General features: G+C 41.6%; 1 protein-coding gene across 9 annotated transcripts in view; it reads right to left on the reverse strand.

Moving 5' to 3' along the window:
- The window catches only part of ASAP2 (ArfGAP with SH3 domain, ankyrin repeat and PH domain 2), an 88,592-nt gene that overhangs the window by 61,574 nt on the left and 12,074 nt on the right, over window positions 1-14,944 (reverse strand). For all 9 annotated transcript variants that reach the window (XM_040551679.1, XM_040551681.1, XM_040551680.1 and 6 more), the window contains exons 2-3: window positions 3,638-3,710; window positions 169-314 (exon numbers count right to left, since the gene is read on the reverse strand). In XM_040551679.1, the coding sequence (XP_040407613.1) occupies window positions 169-314; window positions 3,638-3,677 (186 nt within the window). In that variant the 5' untranslated portion in view covers window positions 3,678-3,710. The remainder of the gene's footprint in view (window positions 1-168; window positions 315-3,637; window positions 3,711-14,944) is intronic.

The raw sequence follows: 14,944 nt of genomic DNA on the forward strand, positions 1-14,944 counted from the left end.
ATGTTTCCCTAAGACAAGATTTTTTAAAATATATTATTTATTTATTTATAAAAACAGTGGTTACTAAAACACAAATCATTGTCAACTGGAAGAGCTGCTGTAATTCAGAAATACAGGGGCTGTAATGCCATTACAAATGTAACGTTTTTCTGCAAGCAAAATTCTTACCAAATTTTTGAAGAGTGCAGTTAATTCCTTTGTAAACACAGAAAATTTTAAAAATGCTGTTCCCAAATCTGGGTCATCCCTGCAAACACAGTTGCCTCCAAATTTCTCCAGTGCTTGTGTGTACTGTTCTTCATTTTCCACATGAGCTTCAAAAAGAGCAAAACAGGAACATACAGTCAGAAGATAACGGGTTACAAAAAGTACAACTAAACTAAAAAAAAAAAAAAGAAAAAACTTTTCAGAAGTTCAGTTAAGTGCTGTGTGCTGAACAAAGAATCAGAGGGGATCAGGTGTGTTGCCAGAGTCCTGAATCCCTGCAATAGGAGGCAATACAGCAAAGACTCTCAGATCATCCTAGGAAATGGACTACAAACATTACAGATGAGGATGAAACCTGTAACCACGTTACCCCTGTTCCACAGCAGCAGTGGGGATCTGAAGCAAATCCCAGCAGTCTGCATTCCCCATGGGCTGATTGAGTTCTCAGAGCAGTTCACGACCATCAGGTTCCCTCCTGAGACAACAAAACCAGAAGTTCTGCCCCAGAATCAGAAGCCTAACGGAGAGGACAGGCTCTGAAGACAGGTTTAGGCTGCACCAACACAAGTCATCCAGCACCCACTTCAGGCTGCTGCTCTTCAGAAAGCTTTGAACTATATGGGTTGTGAGGTTATTCAGTCCAGGGAGTTGTTATGAAATCTAGGCCAAAGCAGGTTCCCCTAATTCAAATACAAGGGAAATCTGAGGGGCCTCAGTCGTATCTACTTCTAGCATACCATGTTACTTGCCAGTGTGGACAGACATTAAAAAAAACAGCCTGACAACATGGCGTAGGGAATAAAAAAGAATTCTGAACCCAAACTTAGTGACCAAGTTAAGCTCAAACACAAAAAGCTTTCTCCAAGTTGATACCTGAGAAAGTTAATGTTGCCTATTTCTTATTCTAGCTCTGACAAATTTCTAGTGCTTCAAAAGAAGTTGAAAAAAAAAACCACCCTCGAAAACAAATTATGCGTGAATAAGAACAAAGGATCCTTCATGGCCATTACATGAAACCAGCAGAAACCAGGGAGACTATTTAGAGAAGATTAATTTTAGTTCAAACAAGCAATGATCCAGTTTAATTTCAGGCCTATTTGTATATGTCAGCAATTTAATAAACAAAGGATTCGTGTTGCAATGTCCTTTCTCCAAATTTCTGTGAATTAGTTACACAACCTGCTAAATAAACCCAGTGAGCTCCAACTTCCAAAGCCGCCTGTCTGATCCTATTTCTATTCGGACTCTCAGGAACCGTATTTCTCAATCAGCTAGAAACTTGCTTTGATTTCCAATACATGAAACTACAACCCTGTGGAGCAGCAGTATAACGTCATGTAATTAAAGACTGCATTGGATATTTGGGTATTGGATATATTGGATACTTGTAGCATTAATTCTATGTCTTTCTGAAACCTGCTACCTGAGCTACAGGGTAAGTTAAGGACGTACAGCTAATGCTCTTGTGTGGCATACATACAGCTGAACACGCTCTGAACAAACTGGCACAGACAGCGAAAACCAGGAGCTGGCACGTTGCAACTCCACCAGTTAATTGTCGTAGTCAGATGCGAAACCAGCAGTTGAAGCACGCTGATGGTTTACCCAAGGAAACAAGAGCTTTCTGTTCCACACAGCATCCCCCCACACTGGGCCTGGGCTTCTGGCTCTACGCATCAGATTAAAAAGCAGCCCACAAACCAGCAGCTCAGCCACAGTTTTAAATGTTTATTATTATACCCCAGAATGCTGACGGTACTTGTTGTAGCAATACGATATTGGAGCTGGTACTCCAGCAATACACCTGAAGAGCAGGTAATGGTCTTTTTTTCCCACAGCACCTGCTCCTAAATACTCTCCTTGCCCTCTGGTATCTTCCTGATAGGCTTTAAAAGTTTTCCTACCAACAGGTTTGGAATCTATCAAAAAAAAATTTATCTGAGCCATTTTTTTTGAGGCTTTAAGCTTTTTTTTTTAATAAGAAACTAAATTATGCGCAAATTGGGATCCCTATCCAAACCTCTACATTCTAAGTGGTTTCTAAATTCATACACTTCGAAAACAGAACAGGTACACTTAATACTATGGAACCTATATTAAAAACAAACAACAAAACAAAAACTGTGCTCTTATGAGTGCAGGGACAGGTTTTTTTTTTTTGTCAAAAGGAACCTCAAGTGCTGGCAAGCGGCTGGGTTGGCAATATTTCTGCTGCTGGAAGAGAAACGCCTTCCAACCTTTATTGTCAAGATTGGGCAACATGATCTTAAAAACTATCAAGGTACTGATTTATATGCCAAAATGCAGTGATTTTCTACACTATTCTAACAAGCACACTGATTAGCAGGCATAGTCAGGCACCCAAAAATTGTCCACCCAAAAATAAACAAAACAACAGAGTAGAGTGTCAAATAAATAAGTACTATGGATGACGCAGCTCCATCCAGACGGATGGTTCCAGCTTAAACTGGACCCTCCACAACCCAAAAACTGGCTTCATTAGTTTAGGTAAAAAGGAATTCCCTTTTGATTAGCTGATAAGAATTATGCCACAGTTGAAGTTCTCGTTATAACCTTGTATCTGAACACCAACACGCCCACGAGTTCTGTCAGACATTGGTGGCTCTCCAAGACTGCTGGGCACAGCTATTTTGCATATAATATAGGTTTTGTCAGCTCTAATTGCTAGGAACTGCAAAGGGAGAATAAAAGCCAACAAAATGCTGTTTCTTGTTGCTGATGGTCCACAAAAACAAAAGCTTCATTTATTTTTTCAAAGAAGATAAACACCCAGAACTCCATGCGACTGGGGCACATCTAAACAATGTACACAGCAATAGTTCTTCGTGCTTTTATTTTGTGTCAGAGAAACGTCTGACGTTGTACGTTAGGACAAGAAAACATTGCAGCTCATCAACTGTTTCTTGCCACAAAATTCTCAACACACATAAATGGAAACCATCAGGAAGGCTGATGCTTTAAAAAACAGCAGTGCCAATGTAGCTTCTTATTGCTACCAAAAAGGGCAACTTCACCCCTCAGTGGACGTGGCTCATATGTTTTGTCATTTCAGGTGCTCATCTAACCCCAGGCTAAGTTGATTTGGCTGCATGTGCGACTTGATGAAAGCACCTAGGGAGCTGTCGTGCAGCAGGGGTGGCAGGAAGAACAGGTAGCTGCGATCAGGGGGAAGGAGCTCCCATTTGGTAGCAGTAAGATATGGCAGGTTCAGCTATCACAAAATTTCACCCTCACTGATCTCACTATTATGCGGCTAGTTCAAGATTGCTATTTCAAATGTAATTTTTTATCTTCTCAGTTAGCCATATAACTCTTCCTGATTCAGTGAGATGACTGACTGACTTAAATGATCTTCCAGTTTCACCAATATAGGTGAAATATAGACTATAAGGAATTGTTACCTACTTACCCAGACCAGATAGGTTTATGGCTTTGACGGATTTCTTCATTTTATAGAGAACAGTTCGGTCAACATCCAGAGCCTGAAATAAAAGAGAAATTTGAATGTGAAATACTGGATTGGCCTCTGGTAAACCCATGCCCTAGAAATTTTCTGTACTTACAACACTATTGTGTTAGTTAATTTTATTTCTGTAATTATTAACTTACTTGCGAGCTGCTGCCACTCCCATCCATCCAACCTATTCTGTCCCCCGTCCACAAAGATCCATCTTCCCTCTTTTACTGGTGACCTGATTCACTTACACCCAGCACCACCTGGATTTATTAATATTTCAAAATGGAAGTATTTATACAGTATCTTCTTCTGTTCAATTATTAAAGAAGCTTACTTGAAATAGTTTCAGCCCATCGTATGTTTTGACATATGATGCTGAAGAAACAAGCAATACCACTTCTCCGGGCAGAATATTAAAAATGGAATTTAATTTCAGTTTTCCTGAATAATTCAGTTAATTAATTGCACTCCCGACCACGTGAACTCTGTGACTGCTGTGCTGAGGAAAATAAATTGCATCTTTCTCAAAAATACAACTTGGTCTTTCACACATTTTATCACTACGCAAAGCTTTACCAACACAACATAAAATTCAAGTTCAAAACCCGCCCAGAATTCGCAAGCACTTCTAACCCATTCGTTAGACACAAAGCAAGTGGAAGTGAGCGACCATTTTGCTTACTGTAGTGAAATATGGGCAGACCAAAAATATACAATTGTTCTGGAACAAAGAAGCAGAATTATGGTTATGCAAGTGAAATTTGGAAAAGAAATAAAAAAAAAAAAAAAGAAAGAAAACACAAAACTGTGAAGCTGCAAGGAAATCTACATTTGAATTCCAGAGATGATGCCTTTAGACCTCACTGAAGAACAATACCAAAAACAATAGATCGCATTATGCCAAGAGCTGTTTAGCATGATACATGCTAAAACAGCCAACAAAAAGCACCAAATCCATTGCAGTTTTCATTCAAAAGGTTTCGGTGAATCACAGCAGCAACAAACATGACCTACTGTTGGTTTATTGTTAATCATTTGTCTAAGACAAATGATGCATAAAAGCCAGTCCCTAGGAACCCAGCCAATTATTTTAACATACGAAATGTAAAAAGAAAGATTCTCCTTTGTATTTAAGGTAGCTTTCTTAAAATGAAGCCGTTCAGACCACAAAGAGCTGGGCAACACCTCTGGAGCATTCAATGGAAACCCACAGGTCTAGATGTTGCCTGACCATTACCGTCAGTGTCACAGTACTGCTATGTCCATTACGAGTTTTACCTTTACAGTTTGCACCTGAAACTTATTAGCAGAGCCACGGTCGCCTGCGATTCTGAAGTACAGAGGAAGGGGGAAAAAATCCCTAAGAAAGTCCATAAAAGTCACACACCTACTTCAGCAGGTTGTCTCTCGGAGACGAAAAGAAAGCAGCGTCCCCAGCTACAAGCCTCACAACTAACAGCCCAAAGAGAAGGATGATGGCCAAAGCCTTAAGAGTTGTAGATTCAGTTCCCAGCTCAGTCTCAGATTGGGGTGTGCAGCTGATAAATTATTGAATCCCTGCACCTTAGTTCTGGGAAAAAGAAAAAGGAGAAGATGGTGTTTCTCCAAATAAAGATGGATAAATGCAGTGGATGGATTTGGAACCACTCACAATACTGCGGTGAGGGCTCCAGACAGACCTAAAGACTCATAAAACCTTCTGGGCCGTGAATGCCCCACTCAGAAAGGACACACTCGCAGCACGGGAAAAAAATAAATCAATTCTGCCTCGACCAAAGTCATCATTTTGGTTTGCCAAAACCTCCCAACCCGGTCCTGCTTCCGCTGGGGTTAGGCAGCAGACCAGGCAGCGAACGCCGCAGCACGCTGGTGATGGCAATCCTACTGTCTGGGTATGTCAGGAGGCTGGCTCACCCCTACAAATCCAGAACATGCCTGACAGAAAGAAAACCCCTCAGAAAGACTGAGGGAACAGAGCAAGCGGACCCTAGGGCCGTACTTCGGTGCACATTTTCTAGATGGGCAGTATGGGCTTGTCGGGTCCTTCCTTCTCCCCTTTCCTGCCCTTTCAGCTGTGCCAGCACAAGGGTTTGTGTGGATGCGTGGAGAACCGCAGCAGAGAACTGATCCCTGCTTAAAGGACACAAAGAAAAAAGTTATTTTTCAGCTGGATCAGCTTTCCAACTCCGGCTACCAGGCAGTGCCTTTACACATCACCGCTCAACTGAACAGATGAAGGAAACACAGGAGCAAGGAGAAGGACCAACACACCTGGGCTGCTTTTCTTCCTTCACCTGCTGAAGAAAATCTCCAATGACGTTTCTGAACAAGAATTAAATGGCTGCATGAGTGTAGCAAGCTCTTATCTCTAACAGCTGCTTCCCCCCCATCCCTTAGCATTACCTACATTAGTCTCAACATTTCTTTTATCTCAACACACTCAATTACCAGGATAAATCAGGTTCTGTCAGTTTAGCTTGTCTGGAAAGTGGAACCACGCTTTGATGTTGATAGTGGACACCGAGTTTGCAGAATGATGCCGGAACACCCTGGGAACTGATATGGCTGAAGCTCAAAGGCTAAATATCACCTTGAGAAGAGAGGCTGACTTTGCTCAGCTTCTGTCCAGGCAGATGATCCCACCCAAAGCCATGACAATCATGGAGGAGTACTCCCAGCAGCAAAGCATCCTGTCCTTGTATCCAAGCAACGTGGACTCAACCTGTTACCTCTTCCCTCTCCCAGTCCAAAAAAAAAAAAAAAGGAAGTAATTTGTGACATGCAGTACTCCATACGAAATCCAAAAGAATACTGTAATTGACAAAATGAACAAATTGCCACAAAATAAATTCTGTTTCCTTCTTTAAAAGTACGGGTGTTTTATTGTTGATTCAAACAATGATTGTGATTAATGACAACTGGAAGAAATTCAGCAGTGAGGACTGCAAAGTCCTTTAACCCAGGGCACAACACATAAACGAACTGGGAGATCAGTCAGAAAAAAAAAATAAGGAGAATAAGGACTTTTGTTTACCAGAGGATTGCAGAACGACCCCCAGGGTGCCAAAGTGACGTAGCCATGAAAAAACAAAACATCAAGATGTAAGAGGTCACCTTCTTCCACCAAAGACAAGGAAACAAACAAGTCACTGAATGCTACATACCCTTCAAAATGCAAAAAGTGCAGGTCCAAAATGTTGGTCTAGGCAGCTTACGCGTCTTTCCAAACCAGTGCATTTCTGAATCTGATAAACGCTTCCAGAAAAATTACACATACAAATGGGAGGCAATACAGGTGCTGCTTTCATCCACCAGTATGGGAAGTATGCAGTGGAATTAGGTTTTTCTTGAACTGCTCCTGGTTTTGTAACTAGCTTAGTGGGAATAAGCGATAGAAAACTTCAAGTCAGACAGATCAAGTCCCTAGCCGAAGGGAAGCAGCACATATCCCCAGCATGATGGGGATTATAAGTAAAAAGCACAAGATGTAGGAAGAGAAGGCAGGCTGCCTTCCTGAAAGGATCCCCAGTCACCCAGGGGTGTTGGGCTATTACCTAGGGAACGACCAAGAGGATATTGTTGGGTAATATGGTCCTGAGTGCCCAGACCTGGTGCTTCTTCAGTCACCCTGTGACTGTAGCCTGGTCCCTCCGGCCTTGAAAGGGTCCTACCTAAATTCCATAGCGGTGGTAACAAAGAAGAAAAAGGGATAAACACCCAGAAATATACTGAAAACTCACGTCAGCGTAAGAACAGCTAAATGAAAGCTATATGTGAAAGAACTGCAGCTGGAAATTGGGAAAAACACATCCAACCCTGGAAAACCTTCTGAATGGGAAAATGGGAAAAAAGGGTAGAAACCACCAAGCCATTTTAAGAGGGACCTGAATAAATTTATATAGGATTTTATGATGGTTCCACAGTGGTAAGGAGACAAACTTGCCGCTGTACAAGGTTTCTTCTAGTCCTCCCCTCCTCTGTGAAAGTTTTTAATTTAAATACATTATTTAAAGAGGGGGTCTGTATGCCTACAGACTGGTGGATGAAGTACTGGAACGCTTCCTATCTCTAATACTGTATATTTGCTTATAGTCCCCAAAAATGGGGAGGGGCCTTGGTTTTTGTTTAGATGAAGGATGTTGTCCCTATTAACAACCAGTGATTCAAAGCAGTCCTCGCAGCATAAAATTTTAAAATGTGAGCTCTTTGTCTTTAGTTCCGCTCTTCATATTCTCTCATCCTTTCCTTTGTCCAAATCTTATCACAAAAATCAGTTTAAATATAGCTGCAGCTTCGTTGTATTTTCAATTGTGAATGCAGTATTTCCCTTTCATAAATCTGCACACCCCACAGCAACGCACACACACACGTGCCAAAACCTCCCCTCCTCTCATTCACTCGCTTTGTGCACTTCCCTACAGAGTCAGAGCAGTGAAATTTAAGATGGCTTCTGATGTGGCATATCCTAGCATTTCTCTTACCCCTTTACAATGCCCAGGATACCCCTGAACCAGAAGAAAAGTAACCGTGTAATTCATGTGGTGGGATCATTTTCTCCTCTCATTTAACGTTTCCAGTTTCAACTCAGAAAAAAACCCTCTCTCTATTGCAAGACTGTTTATTTTGGCATCTGTTTATTCCAGCACAATATATTCTAAGAGGCCAGATAAATTATTTTCGTGCTCCCGCTCGGTTTCTCCTGATGAGCGCTCAGACTTCCCTCTTGTTAAAAATAGCAAGCACAACTTTGATTTATGAAAAAAAAGAAGAATGCCATAGATAGGGTACACTAGAAAAGAAGACACATTACTGGAGAATTGGTGATGTGTGCCACAAACTGCAACCAACTCCAAGCGACCTTCTCCACCGTGCCCTTACCAGCACGATATTTTTCTGAGCACAGTATTTGGGTCTTCTGTTCATTTATTTTTATGTGACTTCTGATGCTCATCTTGCTCGTCATCCTCAGGTACGCTTCTTTTTATAGCAGGATCTAGGTGGTGTTGCTGTAGCATCTCGAGATCACAGACAACGTTTGTTTGAGAGCAGCCCAAAAGAAATACGCTATGATCAGCTGGTGTGGATCTTGTTCTCTTGACATGAGTTTCAAGGTTTCTGAATAAAGGGCAACATCAAATTAAAATAAACGAACACGAGGAAATTAATTATGAGCTTGGTACCCGTATCAGCATTTTCCTTCAAAATGCATAGCTAATCCCTTCAAATGGCATAAAATTTGATTTAGTGTAAAAAGTCCTTGACCTTACAATCTACAATGACTACACAGTGAAAAAGATCACATAACGTGTTCTCTCCAGTTTACAGAAATATCTGTAATTTCTCATTTTTCTTGCTGTATCTTCAATTAGTTTATTCCTCTGAGCCACTACCATACATGCTCACATACAACAATCACACAAGTTTTTTTGTTGTTGTTGCTGGTTTTTTCTTCCCCTAGCTAGTTACGGTTAACGTGTTGGCACCCATCACAAACACACTTTGGCCACATCGCTGCTGCGATTTCCCAAGGGATTCGGTAACACAAACTTTAGGTATTTGGAGCGCCACAGACGGAAGACTTCAAAATGACAAAACAAAGTAGATGAACTTCTGAAGCCCATACATTATGACTGCAGAAGCAGCTTTTTTTTTTTTTTTCCTTCAAGCTAATGAGAAGGAAGCACAGCTTTTAAAATCCTACTGCGCACTACGGCTGAGAGAGGAGGACTCAAGTAGCACTGACTGCTCAGCAGCAAAGCTTTGTTCCCCGTGTAGGAACCAAGTCCAGCTTCACTTGCCAAGGGCCAATTTCCATTTTAGCTGCTTCAAAGCTTTCTATTGGAACAAAGAAACGTGCCAGCTCATTAGAGCCAAACCCATCTTCCTAGGTAGAAAGCAGTCCTAGGCTAGTGAAACTTCCCGAAATAATACTCGACATCCTAATTTGTAAGCCACTATCTGTCCCAATAAATTAAAATAAAAACAACAACAAACCTGTTCAAGCCCATTTCACCTTGCCTAGGAGGACTTCAGCCCATTGGGAAATACAATGCTCAAACGTTTCACTGCTGCCTCCCAAGAAGAACCTCAAAAGTAGCATCAGTCCAAAAATCTACATTGTCTAAATGGGTCTGTGCAATAGGCAGGGTTCTTTCTCCTAGAAGGGAGGGTGGTTCAAATTATTAACGTATTTAATAAATTTCAGGCTGACTAAAAAAAAAAAAAAAGAATGTATTATTTGCTCTTTTTGAGTGTGGGGAAAACAAACTGCTCTGTTTTTACCGTATTTAACTGGGAGAGGAAAATAAGGCACAAACTGAGTAATTACGCATCCTAAAGAAGAATTTGGCACCTTTCACAGAACCAAGGGATACGGGGAAAACAAGGGCAGTGGTAGCATAAACGGCCAGCCATGGGCTCTACTGGTTGGATGGTCGCTTGGAAGCTCGGAAGAAGAGCTGGAACTTGAAAGAAGAATGCAAACAACTTTTATGCCAGATTCACCAAAGTCTGGGTCTTTTTCTTACACAAGTGCCCTTATACCAGTGCTTTACACAATTTTGGCCCAGAAAACCATTATTTTTCTGTAGAGGGACAGAAAACTAGCCACACTGGGGCAGATCAGTAGTCCATTTAACTTGATATCCTATCTCAGGGGCGGCCAACAATGCATGTTTGGGGCAGCAACCAAAGGGAGGCACACATCCATCCCTCCCCCAGACAATCTCCTCAATTCCAGCGACCATTTTAAAAAGAAAAGCCTGAGAGATTCCCGAGCAGCAAACACTGCAAGAGGAAAAAAAGGAGGAGAAAGAGGAAACCAAGCTTTCAGTCTCCACACACGGGCAAGAAAAGACAATTCGACTTCTTGCAGCCCAGTCCGAGTGCTCGCGTGCCTGTCCGGCCACGTGCAGTGGGAAGTCGTGAGAGAGGAAGGGGAAGGAGGAGGCCTTCATCTTTGCTCTTTTTTTTCTTTTTAAACTTCAAACAGTGGGAAGTCTCTGCTACATTCCATTCTTCTCACCCACAGAAGTTTCATTTTAGAAAGGCTAAAATTAACTATTTCACAATTCGGGTTATTTGGACCTGAATTTGTGCAGTCTCAAGATAATCATTTTTTTTTTCCCCTCTTTAATTAATCTTTCTTCATGCTTTTTCCCCGTATCGTACATTTAACTAACAAAGACACAATACAGTGTAACATATTAAATTTAGATCCAATATAAACAATCATGTTAACCATTATATCTTTAAAGCAAAATCTAACCTCACCTTCAGTTTCAGTAATTTGCATTAAAGTATCGGGCCACTCCACAGCCATAAATCATTCTGTATGTCGCGCGTTCCCATATTTCAGGATAAATAATAATGCCAGAGGCTGCTGCGAATGCTGAACCCAAAGAGGAACGGCCTTCCCAGAGCCAGTTAGTGAGGAAAAGAGAAGGGCTCCAAGAGTTACCATGAAGAGACGGAGCAAGAAGCAGCTCTTGTGTTTCAGGACTGCTCTTATCTCTAAAGCAACAGCAGCAAGGTTGAATACTCACGCCATACCAGCAAGTGCAATCTCGTGACATTTCTGGCCCATCTTTGCAGGTAATCTGGTATTGCTCTAATTATTCCTCTCTGACTCAAAAGATCAGAGAGGCCCACAGCTATTTTATCCCAGTTTGTTGTTTTTCTACGAGAAATTAACTCTGCACTGCTGCAATCTGCTTTTCTTTTACGAAAGGTGGAAAAAGGGGTCCTAAATTCTGTCACCCCTCCAAACTCCTCTCTCCGTTCCCTTCGTTTTATGTCATTTCCTCTCTCCATGTCCAAGTTTTGCCTTTCCCTTTTTGAAGTCCTCTCCTGTTCCTGCCCGCTGACCAGCCCCTCTCTGAACGTGCTGGGTGACTGATACAAGGGGGAAAAAGCCTCGCTGGCAAAGTCTAGGGCAAAGCCCCATGTTCTAGTAGAAAAATAAAAATTTCATTTTGAGTAACTTCTTTATGTGGAGTGTACGTGTGAAGGACTGTTCCAAAATACTGTATTTTACAATAGCTGTGACAGTTCACTTACACATATGAGCTCTTAGGCCTGAGACACACCAACTTCAGAGACTGTGAGGCATTAAAAGGGATGGGGTTTGCTGCAGAACTGTCCCTGCGAAGCCCCTTGCCACAAACACATGATTTCCACAGCATCTGGGTTTGTGGTTCTTGTGGGCCCAATGCCGAGGCCATCTGTTGGAACCAGCCTATCTGGCAGAAAACATGTAGGCTCTAAATTTCTGTGCTTGCAGCCAAGGGCATGCGTGGTGGAAGGAGGTAACACCATTGCCCTGGGAAATTAATACTTGTAAGGAAAAGGCAATTCTGTTACAGAGGTAAAAGATGGGAAACTTTGACACTGCTATACACCAACACACTCGAGCACAATGTTGTGTTTTAGTAAAAAATTAAGTCATTGTACAAAGTCAAGCAAGTGATCCCTAAAAATCTGATTTCTCCACGAAACTGTTTCTATCAATAAATAGAAACCTTAAATGAGAGGTTCAGACTCTACAAAGAGCTGGTCGTCACCGCAAGTCACCACACCGCTGTACGGTGAGCAAAAAAGGTGCACACTCACCAGTCAAGTGCCCTGTGCTTCCCCTGCTACATGAAGTTGGAAATGCAACAGCAAGGGAAGCAGAGAACAGATATGAAGCATTTTTGCTTAATAAAGCCTCCCGCCTAAGAAAAAAGAATGGAGACATCTTACTTACACCAACTGTTTCTCCAGAACACATCCACCCCCTGCTTTATGTTGTAGTGAGAAATATAATCCCTATTTACCTTCTCTTTTAACAATTTTACCACCCAAATCGCAGCTATCTGCTTTGAAAGCCAAGACGAGCAGATTTCAAACGGAGATCTCACAAGCAAAGCAAGACCTGATGCACTTAGTCTTTACAGTGGATCATTTTAAAAGAAAGGATGTGTAAATAAAACTCATTTTTTTTTTTATTTCTTAATATTCAAGTTGCACTAGCCAATTGCTGACATCCATACCCACATGTTTAATACTGTATGCTTCAACAACCTAAGATGCATCATTATGTAAAATAAAACATTTTTTCAAGGATCACGCTTCTGAAGACAAAGTTCCTGCGTTGAACAGCGCAGTAAGCTTCGGCGCCCCTTTACCGGAGGTGAAACGCTGCCGTCCTCGTCCCGCGGGGGCACTGCCCCAGCTTTGTGTTCACGTTTCTGTCTGCAGCCCCCAAAGCCCTTCACGGTTCAGAGCCCAGCTGCTGGGAGAGGCTGATCCTCGCTCTGTATCGTTCCTTTTGCGGATTTCTCAATTCAGTGCTCTTTTCCCTAGGATTAAATCCTTTCATACAGCATCAGAAGCAACAAGAATTGATCTTTGCAGAACGTAATGCCCTTTCACACAGCACATGATGAGCTTTTTGAATAGAGAAGTTTGAGTTTTAGATGGGCATAATCATCAAATGAAACAATTTTCAGGTACACAAAGTCCCCTTATCAGTGGCCTGATTTAGTTTCAGTCTTCTTTCAATCTACATAAACCAGGCAGATATCCTGGCTGCAATCCCTACAAAATAATCAAAAACTAAATAGTAAGATTTCCCTATGTATGATGCACTTAATCTACCTTAAAAATGAGAACCTCTGTGGTGTGTGCGCACAGAAACTGGATGCAATAAAGTGACCCATCCCTCCCCATCCAGCACTTCTTTGACTCTAATTTATTTATGAAGTAATTCTAAGGACTGGAAATTAACCAAGAAAAGAAAAGAGCCTACAGCAATGTAGCACATTCAAACCTCTATCTTAGCAGGCTTCTGAGAACTTCTCAACAGAAAGAGAATCACAGAATGGTTTGGGTTGGAAGGGACCTTAAAGCCCATCTAATTCCAACCCCCTGCCATGGGCAAGGACACCTCTCACGAGACCAGGTTGCTCAAACAGCATCCAGCCTGGCCTTGAACACTTCCAGGGATGGGGCATCCACAGCTTCTCTGGGCAACCTGTGCCAGTGCCTCACCACCCTCTGAGTAAATATTTTTTTCCTTATATCTAATCTAAACCTACCCTCTTTTAGTTTAAAGCCATCACCCCTGCTCCTATCACTCCACCCCCTGACTTGGAGTCCCTCCCCAACTCTCCTGTAGGCTCCCCATAGGTACTGGAAGGCCACTAAATAAACAATCAAGATCTGTATTACAAACATCTTTGGCTTATATATATGTGACATATGTGTATATATATATATATATATATAGGAGGTGAAAGGGAATATAAGGCACACAAACTTTGTCCAGTTTAGGACACTCCTGGAACTTTTAGGGTACCATATTCCTACAAGGAATGGCAGATAACTAGAGCGGATTCAAGAGACAAAGACAAATCACCTCGACAGTACCAAATCTCCCTAAGAAACACTGCACAAGCTGTTAAAATTAGGATACTGGCAGCATATTAATTACTACAGTTTTGTTTTCTTTACTGATGAGTTGCTTCCTTTTACATTTTAATGCATTTTGTACAGTTGCACTTGCCAGTTCTGACATGAAAGCACGGTGTCCAACGATAAAACTAATTTTCTCCTGAACCATTATGAAATTATTTCTGTTTTATAGCAGGGTCTGGACTTCAGCCTGGGATTTGCACTCCCTCCCCCCCCCCCCATAATGCAGTATATATATCGCCTTTGAAAATCTCTGCGTGGTTTCTCAGCGTTAATACATTTTTTCCAGTGAAAGAGTAACTGCGTGACAGCGTAATTAACAGTGGCTAATGCAAATAAAAGATTAGCCCAGTTATGGCAATCAAACATTTGGTAACATCAACGTCTTCCTCTTTCGGATAAATGGAAAAAAGAAGCTGCATTAATTTCATTTTGGTGATGCTGTCGTGCGGTAGCTATCAGTAAAGAGCTTGAGTTCCTGTTGTAAAAAATCTATAAAATAATAGCCTATTAATTTGCATTTAGGGAAATTGTTTTCAAATGAAAGAATGCATCCATTTACTTCAGGTGCCCAAGTAAAGAGATCTCGGGACACTATTACAGCCTTGTAAACAATGACCTGAAGTTCTGCTGGAGTTTCATTAGCTTTATATACAGCTAAAATTAACGGTACAGGCACTGCTGTCACTAAGGGCTCAAGTGCAAGTGAATCTTAATTCACACAGTTATTAGTACATGCATAGTAGACATGAAATACCCATTTATACCGTATTTGATGTAAAAATAAAAGCCTTCCCTACAGGG

Source organism: Cygnus olor, chromosome 3 (genome assembly GCF_009769625.2).
Source record: "Cygnus olor isolate bCygOlo1 chromosome 3, bCygOlo1.pri.v2, whole genome shotgun sequence".
Classification (NCBI taxonomy): Eukaryota; Metazoa; Chordata; class Aves; order Anseriformes; family Anatidae; genus Cygnus; species Cygnus olor.